Source organism: Oryzias latipes, chromosome 5 (assembly GCF_002234675.1).
Source record: "Oryzias latipes chromosome 5, ASM223467v1".
In the NCBI taxonomy this organism is placed as follows: Eukaryota; Metazoa; Chordata; class Actinopteri; order Beloniformes; family Adrianichthyidae; genus Oryzias; species Oryzias latipes.
In genome coordinates, this window is record NC_019863.2 from 30,955,422 (window position 1) to 30,971,937 (window position 16,516).

Here is a 16,516-nt window from a genome sequence, read left to right on the forward strand (position 1 = left end):
GATCAGAGTGGTAACTACATCTGGTAGCTTTAAATCGTTGTTTCTGTATTTAAACTTTTTAGTAATAATTGATTTAAGTTGCTGATATTCCAAGAAGTTATATATTCCATGTTTGTCTTGAAGTTCCTGGGGAGTTATGAATCTTCTATCAATAATTATGTGCTCTAGTTGTTTTATGCCCCCTGCTTGCCAAGCTGGGAAGTGGATAATTTTTTTGTTTATGAGGATGTCTGGGTTGTTCCAGATGGGTGTCATTTTGCACGGTTGAATTGATGATTTTGATATTTTGAGAAATTCCCACCAGGCTGTTAAAGTGGCATTTATATTAATACTTTTGAAACAATCCTGTTTTTTAACTGTTTGGCTAATAAATGGAAGATCTGACAGGTTGATCTTTCCACATAACGCCTGTTCCAAGTCTAACCATGAGTTGGTTTCTGGATTATTTTTTAACCATTTTAAGATGTATTGTAATCTATTTGCAAGAAAGTAATTGTGGAAGTTAGGTAATTCTAATCCTCCACAGCTTTTTGCAGATTTTAAAGTTTTTAGACTAATTCTTGAAGGTTTATTGTTCAATTCAATTCAATTCAATTCAATTTTATTTGTATAGCCCAAAATCACAACAACAGTCGTCTCGATGGGCTTCGAAGTAAAACATGAAATCAAAAGGATCACGAATACAAAGAGTTCAATAGAAAAATACTAAAATGAACTAACAAACTGACTAAGCTATACTGGCATCCCTGCCCTTAGACCCCCCTTCGCGGTAAGGAAAAACTCCCAAAAAAACCGGATTCCGGAAAAAACGAAGAAACCTCAGGGGTGCCCACATGAAGGAGGGATCCTCCCCCAGGACGGACAGGCGATGTACCAGAAATCTTAGAGAAGAATTAACTTATCTAAATCTACAACTACATATATAAAAGTCCAGCAGACGAGCTTCATCCAGCCGTGGTTATCGGGACAGTCAAAGGCGCGAGTCGAGCCGGAGACAGGAACCACAGCCAGGTGTAGGAGCAGGAGCAGAGACGAGGTACTCGGTCAGGCACAGAGCAGAGACGAGCCAGAGATGAGCCAGAGGCAGGATCCACAGCCAGGTGTAGGAGCAGGAGCAAAGGCGAGGTAAACGGTCAGGAACTGGAGCACGGATGAGCCAACAGGAGTCTGGAAGCACTCCCACTCCCCAGGAGGGGAGAGGAAAAGAGGGACAATACATGAATCGCACTGCACCAAACAGAGGCATGGAGAACTAAATGATAAATTATGATCAAGAATAGAGGAGAGGAAGGGTAGAAGTAAAAACAGGAAAGAGGACAGAACCCCAGTGTACCATAGTTACCCCAGCTTCAACTTCTAGCAGCCTTTTAAAAGAAATAGTTATTATTAAGTTTAATTTAAACAAACTAACATTAAGTTAAATAATCTCTGAATACTAACTAGTCTGACAATAAGCCTGTCCAAAGAGGAATGTTTTCAGTCTAGCTTTGAATGTAGAAACTGAGTCGGCCTCTCTTACATGAGCTGGGAGTTTATTCCATAAGGCAGGGGCTTGGTGGCTAAACGCTCTACCTCCAACCGTACTTTTACTAATTCTAGGAACCACAAGCAGTCCTGCATTTTGCGAGCGAAGTGTTCTGATTGGTTGGTAAGGGACTATGAGGTCCTTAATATAGGACGGGGCCAGTCCATGTAAGGCCTTATAGGTTAACAGGAGGATCTTGAACTTAATTCTAGAATCAACTGGGAGCCAATGGAGCGAAACTAACACAGGAGTGATGTGATCTCTTCTGCTGGTTCCAGCTAACAATCTAGCAGCTGCGTTCTGAACAAGCTGGAGACTTCTTAAGGAACTCTTAGGACACGCTGCTAACAAGGAGTTACAGTAATCCAGCCTCGACGTAACAAATGCATGGATGAGTTTTTCAGCATCACTCTTAGAAAGTATATTTCTGATCTTAGCAATATTCCGCAGGTGAAAAAAGGCAGTTCTACACGCCTGAGATATGTGAGCCTTAAATGATAAATCCTGGTCAAGTAAAACCCCAAGGTTTCTAACTGTGGAATTGGGGGCTATACTTATACCATCCAGGGAGACTATCTGAGCAGACAGAGCATCTCTGAGGTTTTTAGGACCAAGTATAATGACCTCAGTTTTTTCTGGGTTCAGAATAGAAAGCTTGATATGGATGAGTCTAATGTTTTGAACCATTTTAATGGCGGTTGTGTAGGAATCATTGAGAAGAGATAATTAACTTTGGGTAAGATTTTCATTTTAACTGTGGCTACCTTGCCCATAAGGGACAGAGGCAGGTTGGTCCAGCTTGTTAGATCGTCCTGTATGTTTTTCAGTAATGGGGTGTAGTTTAGCTGCACCAATTCTGATATTTTGGGGGAAAAATAAATACCTAGATATTTTATATTGCCTGATTTAACTGGTATTGTGAGTCCATTTTTATCAACATGAGCGCGTCGAGACTACAGCAAAATGTAACATCAGAACTGAAAAGGAACCAAATCATTTAATTGGAAGGGAAATAAACAACAGAAATATGTATTTCCAATCTTTTTTATTTGTGTCAGAATGACAGCTTCTGTTATGTACAATAGTGGACAGAAAGAAATGCTTTAGAAATCATAAATATACTCTGGTTGGACACTGGTTCTGTTCTGAATTGAGGCTGTCGTGTAGATGAGTGAAGAAGACTGACAGCTGCCCATGACGTTCTACCGACACAGCTGTCCTCAGGAGGTCACTTTCGCCGCGCTGATGGAGGGAGGGATGTGGCTGAAGAGCGGACCTGAAACACACGGGCCGACCTGGCAGGTCACCCTAAAACCGGAGCCAGTACATGGCGCTGCGCATCCTGTTGTAGTCTGGTAACTGCTCGACGGGGCCTGGAGGACGAGCGTGATTAGTGATGTCATCGCTTTGGGTTCAGAAAAACCTCAAAAGGACACGCTTCTTACCGACAGCCGCCACAGCTGGACACTTGTCGTAGATGTACTTGGAGCAGACGTCCCGCACCAGTCTGGGAGTCACGGCCTAGACAGGGATGAACGTAAAGATCTGTAAATGTGAAGCCCAACGAAGACAATGAAAGAACGCGGCGTTTTGACTCACGTCGATGCGGGAGTTCCACTCTGCAAGAGGAATGCGCCGCCCATAGTTCAGGATGTGTCTGCCGATGTCGTCGCAGATTGGAGTAGTTCCTAAAGTGTCAACAGGTTGTTACTGCCGCTCCTCGCCGTTCTCTACATCTTTTATGCGGATAGTTTGTACCGTTTAGCTGTCCGATCAGACTGGCCTTCAAAGCGTTTCTGCCTCGGGCCACATCGCTCTCCGTGACCGTGGTGCACAGGTTCATCCTGCAGAGAGGAGAGCAAACGCGTTCGTTGGGAAGGTCACGGAGGAGCGTCGCCTCCTCAGGAGCGGAGCTCCAACATTTCTGCTCACCAGGCATTCTGGGACCAGTGCATCATGTCGTCGATGTTGTGCCTATCGCTCACAAAGTGAATGCCCAGCAGGCCGGTGTCGCTGTAGGAGGAGTGGAAGGCCTGGAAGCTGTGGCAGAGGTTCTCCTCCACTGCAAGGCGGGCCAGGCGGCTGCTCAGGTGCTGCGAGAAGATCCGCAGACAGAAAGGGACTCAAGAATCGGAAGAGGAGATCCGGTTCTGTCCCGGGCTGAAGGATGCCAGCCAAACTAACATCCACTGTGAATAACACCTCCCACCCCCTGCAGCAACAGTGGAGGCCTCCCACAGCCACATCACTTTAAACCAGCAGACATGAACTCCCACAGTGAACATTTCTTACACAGCTTGTACAGTAACTAAATCACTTTTACCTTTAACTCTGTACTTGGGGTTATTTTGCGCATTTTCAACACTTTTCTGGCCTGTAGATTTAAATGTATCCATTTTTTATTTCTACTTTTCTGTGTTTTCCATGACTGTTAATCCTAATTAGAACATTTAACATTGGGATAAAAATAAAAGTCATTGAACCTTAGAAAACATAATTGTAGATTAGAATAAATATCTGACAGTGTTGCATAGCTTCAAACATGGTAAAATTACTGTCTGGTACAACAGAAAAAGGACAAAAAAATCCTGTGATTAAAAACAATTTCTTCTAAAATACACAAATCTTTGTAGATTTATTAAGTCCTTTCTTGAAATCCCATGAATGAAAAGTATATAAATTCTTTTCTAAGTATGGAATAGAATGAAAACAGGTTTTATGATGAATCTTTGCTTCCTTTCCAAATAAATAAACAAATAACTCAACTAGGGGAAAATAAGTCATTTTCTTCCAACCTTTCCACCGCCAAAGGTGAGGTCATAGCTGCCGATGATGGCGTTGGCCACCATGAGAGGAACGATGTCTGGACTGGCGGCACTCGCACCCTCCACAGCAATGGCAATGTGTGCCAGAGGCAAAGCGTCGTCCCGCATGCGGATCTGAGGAGGGGCAGAAACCAGACGGGACAGTTCGACACCGAGTCCTCAGCCACACGAGCAGAAAGAATCCATCCTAACGTCCAGCAGCTGACTCCTTTTCCATCAAATCTATCCTCAGAAAATGAAAACATCGACCTCTCACCTCGCTACCAGTAAATCGGCAGGGTGACAACACGGGGACGGCGTCCCCCTCGTACTCGAAAGACACTCCGCTGAAATGAGACTTGGCCAAACCAACCAGCTCATCGTGGCTCACGCCTGCAGGAGATCGGATCAACAAATAGCCTCTCTGTGAAACTCCAGAGGTTACCTGCTGCTCCTCATCAGGATGAAGAAGCCCTACCTCCAGCAGCAGCCAGCACCATGCGAGGAGCTTTGTAATGGCTGTTGATGTAATCCACCAAATCTTGGCGGCTCAGACTCCTGGAGGTTCATAATAAATGTAGGAAGTTTAACCACAAACTCTTCCATTGATGGGAAATTTGGGTTTTAAAAACTGTGCTTGTTCTGAAACAATACAATGCTCCGACAGTCTGACCTGGCACTGCTAGAGGGGCCCAGGACGCTTTGCCCCAGAGGAGTCCCCTGGAAAGCTGTGGCATGCAGCAGGTCCAGGCAGACGTCCTGCAAGTTGCCCTCAACTTCCTCCAGCTCCCGCAGCACCACGCCCCTCTGCTGCTCTATGTCTGCCTCGTTGAGCGAGCAGCTCTGCACGACCTCCGACAGCAGCTCCACAGCTGGAGGACAAGAAAGACACGATTAATACCAAGAAACGTAAAGAAAACAACGCAGAACGCCTCTATAGCTACACATCTGACTCAGTTAAAGGAAACTAAAAACATCTTCTGAACTAAAAGATTTCACAATTTACACATAGCTTTGTAATCAATATAATTGTTCATTTATTACAAAACTAAAAATCTAAACTTGTGATGTGGTTGTTTGAAAGTCTGTTCACCTTTCGGCAGATCTTTGGAAAGGGTCTTCATGTAATATGCTGTATGCTCACGGGACGTGTAAGCACTCAGATGAGCCCCCATAGACTCCACTTGCTGCTCCAGGGCTGTTTGAGGATACTTCTTTGTTCCCTAATGGAGCAGACGGAAATACGTTTAGGAGAAGCCAAGGAACACGTGGTACATCAAGCCATGTTCCTGACTTCAGTCCATGAGGTCTACCTTAAAAGCCATGTGCTCCAGAAAAAAGCCAGCTCCGTTGTTCTTCTCGCTCTCATAGCGACTGCCAGCGCTGATCCACAGTCCAACCTGTGACAGCAAGAGGGCTTTAACTGAGACTGTGGCACGTGTGACATAAACACCAGTTGGTGTGTTCTTACAGTGCAAGTGCCATGTCCAGTGTCCTCAGAAGCAACCCTCAAACCGTTGTCCAGGGTGGTGAGATGGGTCTCGGGGGCTCCCAGCAGGCACTGGGCAAAGTTAACGGATGCCTGTCCACGCCGCAAGGACAGCAGGAGGGGCTGGGAGGATGCAAGAGTTTCGATTTAAAAGTAACCCCTGAGGATTTCTCAATAGTACACAAGATGTAGTTGTCAGAAACAGCTGGTGGGATTTTCACCGCCTTTATGATTGACAGAAAACATGGTGAACGAGGTTAGATGGGAAGTTAAACACAGGCTTCAAAAAAGCCTGTAAAATCTGACAAAAATGGCAAGAGTTCTTTGTGGCGACAGAGCAAAAAAGCAGGGCTAATAATGCAGAACAAAACTAAACGTCAAATATTCCTCAGGTGGAACACAGAAGACAAGTCTGTCCAGTCAAACCTCAGAAGTCTTGGGGTGTTGTTTGACGAGTCTATGTCTCTGGAAGCTCACTCAAAACACATGATAAAAAACTGTTTTTATCATCTGAGGAACGTGGCAAAGAAAAAGTATTTTGGCTACGTTCACACTGCAGGGCTAAATGCTCAATTCGGATTTTTTGAAAAAATCCGAATTGTTTGCTAGACCGTTCACATTTCCAAGTAAATCCGAACTTTTGTGATCTCCAGTGTGACCGTGACACGACCCAAACGAGACCCGCATGCGCAGAAGCCAGAAGAATACTCAACGGTGAACGACGTCACTTGTTTGTCAACAACAGTGTTGTCAAAAGCGGAACTCTTTTTGTAATATTAAATTTATTTTCACGAAGGAGCAGCACAATTACAATCATCTCATTTTAAGAAGGCATTGGAGTCGGGATCGTCTGTACCCACTGTAGTGGAAGAGGAATGTGTATGTGTTGGGCCCGCGCGCCCCGTGTGTGTGTGCAAGCGCGTGCCGCGATAAGCGCGTGCCGCGATAGAGAATAGGGGGGGGGGGCAGTGTGTGCGGGCATTCATGTTGTGTGTTACGGAGGACGGTAATAAAAGAAGGTTTCCCCCAAAATAAATGCTATGGACTCTTTATCAACCCGTTCTGGAGAATCTAAGGATCAGAACAGGGAGGAGGAGGAGGATCGCCTCGGGTCCCCTGCGCTTCTGAGCACGGTGACGGTCGGAAGGGGAGAAAGAAAAAAAAGTTATAGCTGTAAAGGTTCAACACCGCGCTCTGCCATTTATCTGGAAAATTTTTCAAAAACCGCCCAGTTGCAATAAGAGCCCTGGAGTTTGGCCTGAAAAGAGCGATCAGCCCAAATATTAATCCAATCGGGGATCTCGCTTCCCTTCCACTGACTGATCTCAGCAGCATCGTCCACCATGGTTGATGTTTACGTTCTCGTTCCTGCCTACTTTAACGCAAAATGATGACGTTTGTTGCGTGTCGATGACGTACGGTTCGGAATCAAGTCGCCTGGCCGGTCAGACGGCGGTCGCAATTGAAAAGAACGGCTACAATTCGGATTCAGGACGGCAAACCCACGGGGCCTGGGTCGCAATTGAAAAGATCGGATCTGTGTCATTCAGACTGTCGTGAAAAGATCGGAATTGGGCCGCTTAGGGGCAAAAAATTCGGAATTGGGTCGTTTCAGCCTGCAGTGTGAACGTAGCCTTTGTCTCGATCTGACCTGGAAAAAGTTATTCAGGCTTTTTTTTGTCTTTTAGATTACTGCAACCCTCTTTTCACCGTCATCAGCTTGTTCAAAACTCAAAACGCTTTTAGCAGGAACCAGTCAACGGACACACACCCCTCCTCTGTTGTCTGCTTTACGTTGGTTAACAGTCAAATTTGGAATTGATTTTAAAATTCTTCTTTTAGTTTTTAGAGCCTTGCACGGTCAAGGCCCGGCGTACATATCTGACCTTTTAACCCCATACTCTTCGGCCCGATCCTTGTGGTCTTCCAACCAAAATCTTTTAAGCGTTTCAAAAAGCGGCTTTAAGATCAGAGGAGATCTCTCATTTCAAGCTCTAGCTCCTCGTCTTTAGATCTTCCTCCCATCGCCGTTGTGTCAGATTTGCTTTGTTAGGTGTTTTAAATCTCAGGTAAAGACATTTTTATTCAGGACAGCTAAAAAAAAATTAGTTGATTTTAGTCCTTGACTTACGTTTTACTGCTTTTCTTATTATTATTGTTGTATTTACCTCTGTGTTTTTGATTTTATTTTTTGTAAAGTACTTTGAGTCTTTCTGGGAAAAGAACTATATAAATAGAGCTATTCTATTTAAGAAAGGTTAGTGAAAAGAAGTGTTAGACGTGTTTTCTTTTCTTCTTTTTTTTTGCTGATTTAGTAAATTTAGTTAGGATCAGATTGCAGTTATTGGCATCAATGTCTGTAACTTGAGGAACTAATAGGTGAGGAAAACTAGTGACATCACACTAAATACATTCAGTCTTTAAACATTAACATTGTTTATTTTGCATAAATGTAAGGAAAAAACGAAAAACTCGCAAGTCGGTCTGACATTGTTGCCCTAAAGTCACGATGCTAATTCCGCTAGCATACGGCTGTGAGGACAAATTGAGGACAAACTGATAAAAAATCCATGAATTGAATTAGTCAACAACTACTCTATCAACGGAGATTACATTTTTCTCTAAATTAATCTAATTTGCAGAGTTGGAAGATTAACTGGGATGTATCTTCCTGTGTTCACTGACCTTTACCTTTACCTTCACGACTAGCTCAAAAATGCTAACCGGTTAGCTTAGTTGTCTTGTCTATGATGACTCCCTTCTACTACGTGATTTTTGCAACAGAAAGCATCAGATTTGAGTCGCTAAGAACTAGACGTAACTAGTTAACTACACTTACGCTGCGGGCTCTGGCGAGGACTCGACCTACAGTGCTCCCGACACGGCACACGGACGCCGCCATTTTCAGATAGATTGAAGAAAGTAGGTCCTGTCACTTCCGCCGACTTCTTCTTCTACGCTCAAAAATATGTCTCCAGTTTGATTATCGCCACTGTTAGCTATGATGATTACAACGAGAAAAGCTTCCCACCACTCTGGGGCTTTATCTTTTCGTGTTTCCCAATAGAACGAACAGGAAGTAACCACAAGCTTTAAATAAATTATTACAACTTTCTGTTCTGGTGATAAATAGTCTAAAAACTCCCTGATGTTCTTTGAATTACCGTAACTCTTCAGGGATTTACGCAATCTCCGTAATTCCAGCGGATTCTAAAGCGGAGATAAGCACCTTTGCGCTGATATGCAATACTTTACAGTAGTAAAGTGCTTACGCAATTGGCGTAAACCTGCTGATTCTGCCGCGGAGGAGAGCAGCTTCGCGTCTATAAGTGTGCAACACTTTAAGTGCCCTCTTCTCGGCTTCGGAATCCGTTAGATTTAGGGAAATTGCCCAGACGGTTATTACGGTCTTTTCGAAGAGCAGGTTTGAGGTCGTATCGCCGGGGACATCTCTGGCATTAAAGGATTAACAGCGGAGGCAGACATAAAAACACCAAAAGCCCTTTGATTTACCGTAAGTCTTCGACTGTTTACGCAATTGCCGTAGTTTCAACAGATTCTGAACCCACTGAAAAATAAATTTGCGCTGATTTGCAACACTTTACGGCAAACGCAGTGGTTCCCGCGCTTGTTTTGAGATTTGCAGCAGTGACGTAGTCCGGGATTTTAAAGAGACGACGGAGAGGTGTCTATTGAGAGGGTTTAGTTTTGTTGGTTTAATGGGAATTTTTACATATATATTAGTGTAGTGGGGGGAAAAACATGTCGAGGGATTCAACCAGGAAGAGGAAAGCTCCTGCCAGATATTCGGAGGAGGAATACGAAATAGATCAACAAGAGGAGGAGACATGGGGTGTGTTTTCATTCCAGATGCCGTAAGTAAAACCTTTTGTGTGCACAAGATGCCTATGATTAGATTTACCCTAACAATGTTTGTGGAATACTTCTTAGCGTTAGGCTTCCTCTCTAATTAGCTCATTGTCATCAAGTTTCGTTTAACTGTAGTTTCACAATTGTGTTTTGTGAATCATCTATTTCATTTGACACAATAACGACGCAATATATACGTACACAACAGTGGTATAACAGCCCCTTCACTGACCAGGGCTGCCAGTTGTTCTCAGGCATTTGATTTCTCATGCTCTGTTCCCTCTATTTCTCCCGCTTATGCTCTCAAAGTCAAGTTTGTTCCTTTTTTAAGTTTTATTTTTTTGTTGTATTTGTTGAGGCTGAAGAAAACGCTCATGGGATCCATAAATTAGAGTTAGTGGTCACTACTCCATCTCAAGGTGAGCTCAGGTGTGTCTTCGTGGCTTGTTCGACCACTTTAAGGGACGTCTCAAAAATGAAACGTGCAATTGTCGTGTGATAAGTGTATCCTGAAGTATTTTTAAGAAATCTGAAATCAAAAATCATTTCAGTGGCCTTTTGGTAGAGTGTCCGCCCCTTCATCGTGAGTTCAAATCCAGGCCGAGTCGTACCAAAGACTGAAAATGGGACCCAATGCCTCCCTGCTTGACCCTCAGCATTAAGGGGTTGGATTAGGGGGGGTTAAACCACCAAACGGTTCCCAACCGCGGCTGTGTCTGCAGCTCACCGCTCCCCCAGTGGACAGGTCAAATGCGGAGAGCAAATTTCACACACCTAGGCGTGTGACAGCTAATGGGACTTTAACTTTAAGGATGCTGTCATATTCCATTCATTACTGAAATGCGCTCAATGTATCCCTGCTGCCCAAATTCTTTATGCAGGGGGCGTGCCCGTGATACGTACGTGTCCATGAGATGCCCTAGGGATGTCCACACAAGCTACGCTCTGATTATTTGATTTTTATTTTTTCTACCAAAAGCCAGGCTCCATGCAAAGAGCGTGAACCTGCCCCTTGAATGGCACTAGTGGGCTTCCTAAAACTGGATGGGGTGGGGGTAGAAAAAAGGAATAATCCTTAAGACATGCCGGCCTCTCACCCACTTTACCCCTTAAAGCAATGGGATTCATGGCACTTTGGAGGGAGCTGAATCTTTTGGATAAGTCCGTTTCACAGAGCTGCTCAAAAGACTGGCTCTTTTTATTTTTATTCTCTTTTAATAAGCCAGTCTGGAGTTTATTGATTAAACCCTGGAAAGAATCCCCGGGGGGATTGATGGGCTGTGATCTGGAAGAGGACGATTCCAATTCAGATTTCCCACCAATAATTACATTTAAATTACTTTAAAAAAAATCAATTATAGCTTCATTTGAAATGTGTGTAGACACAATGTTGAAGGCTGATCTGGATTCATTGCAGGGCTGCACGATATGAGGAAAATCGTGCGATATTCATGAACAATATTGCGATGACGATATACCTTGCGATACATGAACAAACAGCAAAACAACCAAAAACATCATTACTATTTCACCGCAACAGTTTAATTTAAATAAGACTCATTATAACTTAAATTATTCTCCAAATGCGCCTCGTCTACATAGTAGGTGAACATCTGACATAAACGACCTTCATCTGATTGGTCAACAACGTGAAGGCGTCCATCCGATTGGTCAAATGCATAAATGGATTTATTTGATTCGTTGAATGCTTCAAGCTGCCATAAGACTGTTTTAGCACATTTAACCCTTGTGCTATCTTGTGGGGTCAAAATGACCCCACCTGTACATTGACGTGTTCTCCCTACCATGACAAAGGTGGAGAGGATTTCATGTAATCCATGGACACCAGTGAAGATCACAAATCATTGAAGAAAAAAGGTTCAGCGCACTGTCTTGAGGGGTCCAGATGACCCCACTCCCAGCGTTAAAGTGCCTAGGATAGCACAAGGGTTAAGGTAACCATTTATTGTAATTTTTCTTTTGCAATATGCATATTGCACAGCTTTATATATATATTGCGACAACGATGAATTTGCGATTTATTGGCCTAATTTATTGTAAAAAATCCCATTGAGTTGATAGTGAGATCTTTATTGACCCTTTGTTTAAAGAGTCTCTTGAATTATGCTATTAATGCAACTTTTAACTCTAAGAGAACTGTTGTGAGAAGCCAAGTGTGAACCGCAAAGTTTTCTAAAAATATATATTTTTGTGCTTATTCAGCCATTTATTTGTAACATGTAGTTTTTACATATGTACAATAATTAAATGATAACAGGGTTGTATTTTTCAATTGGCTATATTACAGCTTTGATCTATTTTACTCTGGCAGGAGCACATACAAGTTCCTTTCAAAATAAAATTCTGTGTGGATGAACATCCAGTTATCATTCTAATGCAGTAAACAGAAAGGAGGTACCTTTGTGAAGGAGAAGATAAGAACACGTGTTCAAACTTAATCTAATGATAAACAGTTCTGATAGGAGGTGTAATCCTCATTTTACTCAGTCGTCTGATGTGTGTGTGCATTTTGGAGGATTAAAAAAGCACATGAGGGCTCTTATTTTCAGGAGTGGTTAAAAATGAGTTTATCTTACTATTTTAAATTCACCTCATTTTAAAAAGTAAACTTAAATGGCGAAATGTAACTAAAAAAAACATTATTTGTACACGATAAAAAAAAAAGTCACGCCACTATGAAGCGTCATGCAAAAGCTTCTGGCGAAACAACGTTTTTCCACATCCAAAGAATCCAATGAAACATTCTAGCACACGCTGGACGGTCACATGACTCTACTAAATTCAAAGTGTTTCCACACAATTGGACTGGAATGATGGTTGATCTGTTTTTGCTGCATCACATGTGTGTTGCACTTGGTCATTTTTATGTTGTTGTAAAATAAATCTACCGTTCTTCAATCCAAATAGTGTTTTCCAAAATTGATTATAATCGATTTTATCTTATTGGGAAATGATTCTATGATGGTTTTGGTCGAAATGATTACCGTAGTTTAGACTAATTTGGTCGACTTAGGAATAGAACTTGATTCATCAATTCTTTTTTACACCCCTATTGTCCAATTATACTCTTAGTTTTTGTTTAGCTGTCTTTTGTGGTATTTTTGTATATCTTTTCCTAGAAATAGCAGTAGTACCCTTTTTTTATCCAGGTAGAGATGTTAGAGGACAAGTTCTTGTTTCTAAACATGACCTGGCCAAGAGGCTGTACAGAAATGTCATGAAATGGAACATAGCGGAACAAAAACAAGCTGAACCTTCTGTTTTTTTAATGTGTTCTTCATATCATCCTGTCTACATACAGAGTATCTTCTGATGAGGAGATGTCAGGAAATGAGAATGAAGAGGAGGATGAGGAGGAGGAAAGGAGTGGTGTTTGGAGCCCAGGCCTTCACGAACACCGGTCCAGAAGTCCTGCCAACACCTCTGCCGGTGTCGCCTCCGTAAACCGCTCACAAACGCAAGACGCCTGGAAGACGGAGGACGATCCTGACACGGCAAACCCTGGTCCGCCAACATTTCTTCCTAAACGGACCCCCGGCGTCCAGCCGCCTCTCACCACAGGCAAGCAAACACCTGGAGCCATTTTCAGTCAGTTTTTTGACGCAGAGGTGCTGAAAATATTGTGTGAAAACACAAATAGCTTTGCACAAAAGAAGAAGGAGACGGGGAAGCCGTTTCCCTGGAAGGACCTCACCCCTCAGGAGCTAACCAAATACCTGGGATTGTTGCTCTACATGTCTGTATGCAACTTCCCCAGAATAACGGATTACTGGAGGAAAAACAGCATCTTTCACGTGTCTTACCCTGCAGCAGTGATGTCTAGGGACAGATTTCTGACCATCAGCTCCCACCTCCACTTTAGCGACCCGGACGTAGATGCTGTCAATGAGCAGAAAATGGGAACAGAGGAATATGACCCGCTGCAGAGAGTGCGGTGTCTCCTGGAGATGATCAGCAGCCGTTGCAAAGCGGCCTACCATCCCAGGCAGCACATCTCCGTGGGCGAGAGGATGGTGGCCACCAAGGGAAGGCTCCAAATAAAGGAACACGTGGACGCAGACAAGCCGACAAAGTGGGGGCTGAATTTTTTTGTTCTGGCAGATGTAAACGGCTACACCATTGACTACATGCTCCACTCAGGAGAAAAGCAGAGGGCGTCAGGAAAAGGCTTGGCGTTCGATGTGGTGGCTGAACTGGTCAACAGGGAGTATTTGGGGAGTGGCTACATCGTTTACTGTGACAGTTTCTACACCAGCCCGGTCCTCTTTCGCCATCTGATCCAGCAGGGGTTTGGCGCCTGTGGGATGTACAAACAAGGCAGAACTGGTGTCCCAACCACCAAACTAAATGCCCTGAATAGAAAGTCCAAGCGGGGGTCCATCCGGTGGATCAGGGACAGCGACCTGCTGTACGTCCGGTGGATGGACACCAGAGAGATGTCGCTCTGCACGACGGTCCATCCGGTGCACGGAGGGGAGACCATCGTGCGATGGCAAAAAACAGAGGACGGCCGCAGTCAGAGGGCCCCCCTCCCCAGACCCACAGCGGTGAGCGAGTTCAACAAGTACATGGGAGGGGTGGACACCTCTGGACAGATGTTGACCACCAACTCGGTCCACAGGAAAACCAGGAGGTGGGACGTGACAGTCTTCCAGCACCTGCTGGACATCGCTGTCACCAACAGCTACATCATTCAGAAGGAGCTGTCCTCGGCTCTGGAGCAGAAGCCTCTGTCGCGGCAGGATTTCCAGGAGCAGCTGTGCGCAGAGCTACTGGGCGTCCCGCTAGCCGAGCCGCCGCAGACGACCGGCGACGGCCACTTTCCCTCCCCCACCAGCAAAGGCCGGGACATCGAAACCAGCCAGAGAGCCAGTAAGGGGAGGAAGCAGTGTTATTTCTGCAAAAGAAGCACCCCATGGATGTGTGAGAAATGTGGAATTGGGCTGTGTCTTCAGCTGGACAGAAACTGCTTCAAGATCTACCACACGTGATCCAAAACACGTCCCTTTCCTTGTCGCTTTTCAAGAATCTCTAAAAACAAAATGTTAACAGAACTTCTTGTACTGATTTATTTAAGTTAACATGCCTTTTTGGGCATCTCAAAACCTTTGGATCAGGTTAGCTAGAGTTTTTATGGGCAAAATCTTGCTGGAAATACAAATTTATTTATCATTCACACAATTTCATCATGTAGAACATAAAAAAAATGTCTTGAGCAATGAATAAAGGGGGAAAAAGAGCAGACAAACCGTCGCAGTCATAAAAGAGTTAAAAAATAAACGTTTAGAAGTAAATGCATTAGGGCTGCAAGATATGAGGAAAACCTGCCGTATTTGTGATCAATATTGCTATGACGATATAACTTGCGATACATGAACAAACAAAAAACATAATTTCTCTTTCACTATTTGATTTAAATAAGAGTTAATATAATTTAAATTATGCTCCAAATGACCCTCGTCTACATCTAACATAGAAGGGCTCCTTCTGATTGGTGAAGGCGTCCATCCGATTGGTCAAATGCATAAACAGATTGATTTGATTTTTAGAACTCTTCAAGCTGCCATAAGATTGTTTTAGCACATTTAAGGTAACCACTTGTTTGAATTTTTGCAATATGCGCGTATTGCACAGCTTGATATCGCGATAACGATAAATTTGCGATTTATTGTGCAGGCCTAATATGCATTTATAGTCAGAAAGATTCATAGATCTGTACAATTGTCAACTAACTTCATTCCATTTGATCTTTTTAACAAGAAAAAAACATCCTGTTAGGTTTTACTGATTAGAAAAAGAAGATTTCTTGCCCAAATGAGATATTATTTCATTTGGTACAAACAAAAAGGTAGTTAAAACCTTTCATCTTTCTCATCTCTATAGATTATCCTCTTAGGACTTCAGCTAATATTTTAGCTAAAGATGTCGACACAGAGCTCCAATTAAGCAGAATTAATGAAGAGGTTAACATTATTTTAATATATTTATTTATTTTGTGATTTTTATAACCATGCACAGTATTGTTCTGTGTTTTCTGTCCTTTTTATGTTTTGAATAAAGATTTAGACAAAAAAAGGAGGCTAAAGGTGTATTGTTAGGACTTCATCCAAAGTGGATACACACATATATGTCCTTTTTCTTTATTTGTATTTAATTCAAGAAATCCCTCCATTTAGCAGTAATTTCTATTTCCTTTCTATTTAGCCATCTTTTACTTTTATTAATTCATTTTTTTCCTTCTATTAGATTGAAAATCTTTACCGAATATGTATTTTTAAAAATAATTTTGGTTAGAATCAAATTTGAAATTTTTGTTTTGTTTTATTTAAAGACAGAACATTAATTTTTGATACTCTTTCTGGGATTTTAGTAGTTCTCCACTTTTCACTACTATTATAAATGTAACTATTAAATGCTTAATTAATTTTAAAAACAGATTTTAAGACGGCCTTTGAAGAACAGGTTATATTAAAAAAAGTTAATGTTGAGTGAATGACCTTTTTAAGAAATGTGTCTCGCTGACAACATAAACCATCGGATGGACATCGTTTTAAAATCTTTGCAAAGAAAACCAAAAAACCAAAACAACTGTCACTATAATTCATTCTTTTCATCACTTTCTCTAAATAATTTTTAACTTGAGAGAAAGTTGTCTTTGACCGTGAAGGAAGCGTCTGGATTTGCTTGGCTGGTTTGAAAAGGCAGATGCCGCTTTCAGTTTTCGATTCAATTTGAATTTTGCCGTAGCAGATGTGAAAGACGACCAACATCCACAGATATTAAAATAAGAATATCTTCTGGAGTAAG

At 42.7% G+C, this 16,516-nt stretch overlaps 2 protein-coding genes across 2 annotated transcripts; one reads left to right on the forward strand and one right to left on the reverse strand.

Moving 5' to 3' along the window:
* Positions 1–2,553: 2,553 nt before the first annotated feature.
* LOC101157209 (cytochrome b-c1 complex subunit 1, mitochondrial) lies at positions 2,554–8,935 on the reverse strand. The gene is made up of 13 exons (XM_004069302.2): positions 8,658–8,935; positions 5,801–5,941; positions 5,643–5,729; positions 5,423–5,552; positions 5,003–5,201; positions 4,808–4,887; positions 4,607–4,722; positions 4,321–4,464; positions 3,458–3,618; positions 3,284–3,369; positions 3,125–3,213; positions 2,971–3,046; positions 2,554–2,898 (listed from the first exon to the last, which is right to left on the reverse strand). Exons 1-13 carry the CDS (start codon positions 8,718–8,720, stop codon positions 2,834–2,836), a joined length of 1,437 nt encoding a protein of 478 aa, XP_004069350.1. The 5' UTR covers positions 8,721–8,935; the 3' UTR covers positions 2,554–2,833.
* A 53-nt stretch (positions 8,936–8,988) lies between these two features.
* On the forward strand, positions 8,989–15,914 carry LOC101163734 (piggyBac transposable element-derived protein 4). Its single transcript, XM_011475641.3, has 2 exons — positions 8,989–9,693; positions 13,011–15,914. The coding sequence occupies exons 1-2, from the start codon at positions 9,581–9,583 to the stop codon at positions 14,698–14,700; spliced, it is 1,803 nt and encodes a 600-aa protein (XP_011473943.1). The 5' UTR covers positions 8,989–9,580; the 3' UTR covers positions 14,701–15,914.
* Positions 15,915–16,516: the final 602 nt, after the last annotated feature.

Excerpts from the sequence above, each read along its gene's own strand:
- LOC101157209 (XM_004069302.2), bottom strand. The coding sequence starts at position 8,720 with ATGGCGGCGTCCGTGTGCCGTGTCGGGAGCACTGTAGGTCGAGTCCTC. Across the intron at positions 5,730-5,800 it reads CTGGACATGGCACTTGCACT|GTTGGACTGTGGATCAGCGC; the intron begins GTAAGAACACAC and ends TTGCTGTCACAG. Across the intron at positions 3,370-3,457 it reads CACTGGTCCCAGAATGCCTG|GATGAACCTGTGCACCACGG; the intron begins GTGAGCAGAAAT and ends TCCTCTCTGCAG.
- LOC101163734 (XM_011475641.3), top strand. The coding sequence starts at position 9,581 with ATGTCGAGGGATTCAACCAGGAAGAGGAAAGCTCCTGCCAGATATTCG. Across the intron at positions 9,694-13,010 it reads GTGTTTTCATTCCAGATGCC|AGTATCTTCTGATGAGGAGA; the intron begins GTAAGTAAAACC and ends GTCTACATACAG.